Raw genomic sequence first — 2,573 nt, 5'->3', positions numbered from 1 at the left:
AGAAAGTGGTATTTAAATATTAAGTTTACACCTGGAAATCAGCTCACTTTTCTCTTCTCATCTCTCTTCTCCATGAAAGTAGATACAGTCAATTTATTCCCTGTGATTGGCAAAATAAAGTCAACTCTGACTTGACACATCAATTTCTGCAGGTGTACCTTTGTTGAACTATCATTTCAAAGACTCGCAGTGTTTTTGGTGAGCCTGAAGCATCTTCTGCTCTAGATCTGCTCCATTCATTATGAGATCCCACTAGACCCTACAATCTGTTTGCCCAGTCTTCTCATGGCAATTCTCATGTCTTTGTTTCTCAATGTATAGATGGTAGGATTCAAGACAGGGGTGATGGCAAAGACAGCAATAAACAAATACTTATCCGGTGATGTTGTAGGGAAAGGCCACACATAGAGAAACATACATGGCATAAAAAACAAAATTACTACAGTGATGTGAGCCGACAGTGTGACAAACGCTTTGGATAAGTCTCCTGAAGAACGTTTCCAGACAGTGACCAAAATGAAAATGTAGGATATAATTAAAGAGAAGAAGGTAGCCATGGATATAAACCCACTGTTAGCAATAATTACAAACTCTAGCTTGTAAGTGTCTACACAAGCAAGTTTCATGACCCGAGGAAAGTCACAGTAAAAGCTGTCTACTTTATTGGGACCACAAAAGGGCAAGTTTATGACAAAAACAAATTGAGATACAGCATGGATTATCCCCACTATCCAGGCAACCACTACAAAGGAAACACACATTTTGGAGCTCATAATTGTCAGGTAGTGGAGAGGCTTACAGATTGCAGTATACCTGTCAAATGCCATGGCTATGAGCAGTACCATCTCAGCTCCACCCATGACATGAATGAAAAATATCTGTGTCATACATTTTGGAAAAGAAATGATGTTGCAGTTAGTGAAAAGATCAGAGATCATTTTGGGTACTGTGGTAGAGGAAAGACCTAGATCAAGAATAGAGAGGTTGGCCAACAGGAAGTACATGGGGGAGTGTAAATGAGAGTCAATAATTACTGTGAACACAACAAAGAAGTTTCCCAGAATAATTCCCATGTAGAACACAAAGAAGAACCAAAAAAGAAAAAGATGCATTTTCCATGAATTTGAAAGTCCGATTAGTACAAATTCAGATACCACAGAGTCATTTACTCCATCCATTGACTCAATCAGTAGAGAAGAAGCTAAAATATTCTGAAGGTAGAAAATAAGAAATGAGAAACGTGAGTACCAAAATTAATACATTATTTGTTCATCAATGAATCTGTGGAAAACATATTGTAAATACCAAAATATGAAGTGAGAAGGCTTACAGATAGGGGAGATGAAAGAATGATGATAACTGAATAGGAGAAATGAGATAATCAAAAGTTAGGCCAGGGCAACAAAGAAAGAAATTATGTGGAAACATGGAAGGTAAGGTGGAGGAATTAGGAACAATGGGTAACATTCCTAGCATAGAGCTACTTTACCAATCTTATTGTGCAATAATTCTGACTTCTTCCATGTTATTCATGTTTATTTAACATAGCATCTTACATATCATGAATAATCAGGTATATTTTTAGTGTTCAAGTGAATCATATTTGTTCACACACACTCTAGGGGAATGTAATCTCCATTTTTCTTTTACTTCACACTTGAGAAATCTCAGGCTTTAATCATACATAGAATAGTTACTAACTAATGAGGGCATGAATGTTGCACATAGGATGGTAGCATGAAATTAAAAGGTTTACTTCTCTGATTGTTTCTGACACTTGGAGAATTACAACACACTTTAAGTCAAGGGAAATTCCAAACTGCAAAGAAGGATTTTCAAAAGACTCAAAAAGAGAATATTTCAGTACTTTATTAGGATTGAGAGAGATTTTGTGCTTTGAGCATTGTGTGATAGGATTAATGACTGGCAATTCAAATATGAAACTGAGAAATAATGATGTCTTCACTGAAACAAAATATTTAGTCATGATAAACTAAGAAAATGTAAAAACTACAGACCATAAAGGTCATGACAGATTGTCTTCAAGTATTTGAAGGTTTGTTCTGCTAAAGTGCTGTTTGAAGGTAAGTGAAATTGCTACCAACAACTTTTAAATAAAGGAGAGTATCTATCATCACTTCGTATAAACAGAATGATCAAAGATGTCTATCTATAAGACATATTTGAATCCATTCATTATCCAATCTATAGAGAAAAAATAGAAGTATATTAAAAAGAGATAAGTTACAAAAAGGTATACAGAAAGAGGAAGTTGATAAGATTGGTACCAAAATAAATATGACCATTATCACAGATGCAAATATAGTTTTGTTGTCATGTCCACTAAATTATTGTGACAAAAATTGGTTACAAATGAGTGTTTTTTGTGATGTGCTCTTGATATATTTACATTGCAAAAATATGTTCACATATACAATAACGTCTCTTGATAACTTTGGATAATGAATGTAATTTTAATATTAAAATTTTGAAGATATTTTATATTTTTCGAAATTGGCCACATGTTTGCAATAAAGATGAAAAGAAAATGAAGGGAGAGCAACAGAGGAGAA

The 2,573-nt window shown here is 34.3% G+C and overlaps 1 protein-coding gene across 1 annotated transcript; it reads right to left on the bottom strand.

Moving 5' to 3' along the window:
* Window positions 1-239: 239 nt before the first annotated feature.
* Window positions 240-1,178, bottom strand: LOC122444090 (olfactory receptor 4F15-like). The gene has a single exon (XM_043472891.1). It carries the CDS (start codon window positions 1,176-1,178, stop codon window positions 240-242), a length of 939 nt encoding a protein of 312 aa, XP_043328826.1.
* Window positions 1,179-2,573: the final 1,395 nt, after the last annotated feature.

This window comes from Cervus canadensis, chromosome 6, assembly GCF_019320065.1.
Source record: "Cervus canadensis isolate Bull #8, Minnesota chromosome 6, ASM1932006v1, whole genome shotgun sequence".
NCBI lineage: Eukaryota > Metazoa > Chordata > Mammalia > Artiodactyla > Cervidae > Cervus > Cervus canadensis.
The sequence above is the reverse complement of the archived record's forward strand: the minus strand, read 5'-3'. Positions and strand labels throughout refer to the sequence as shown.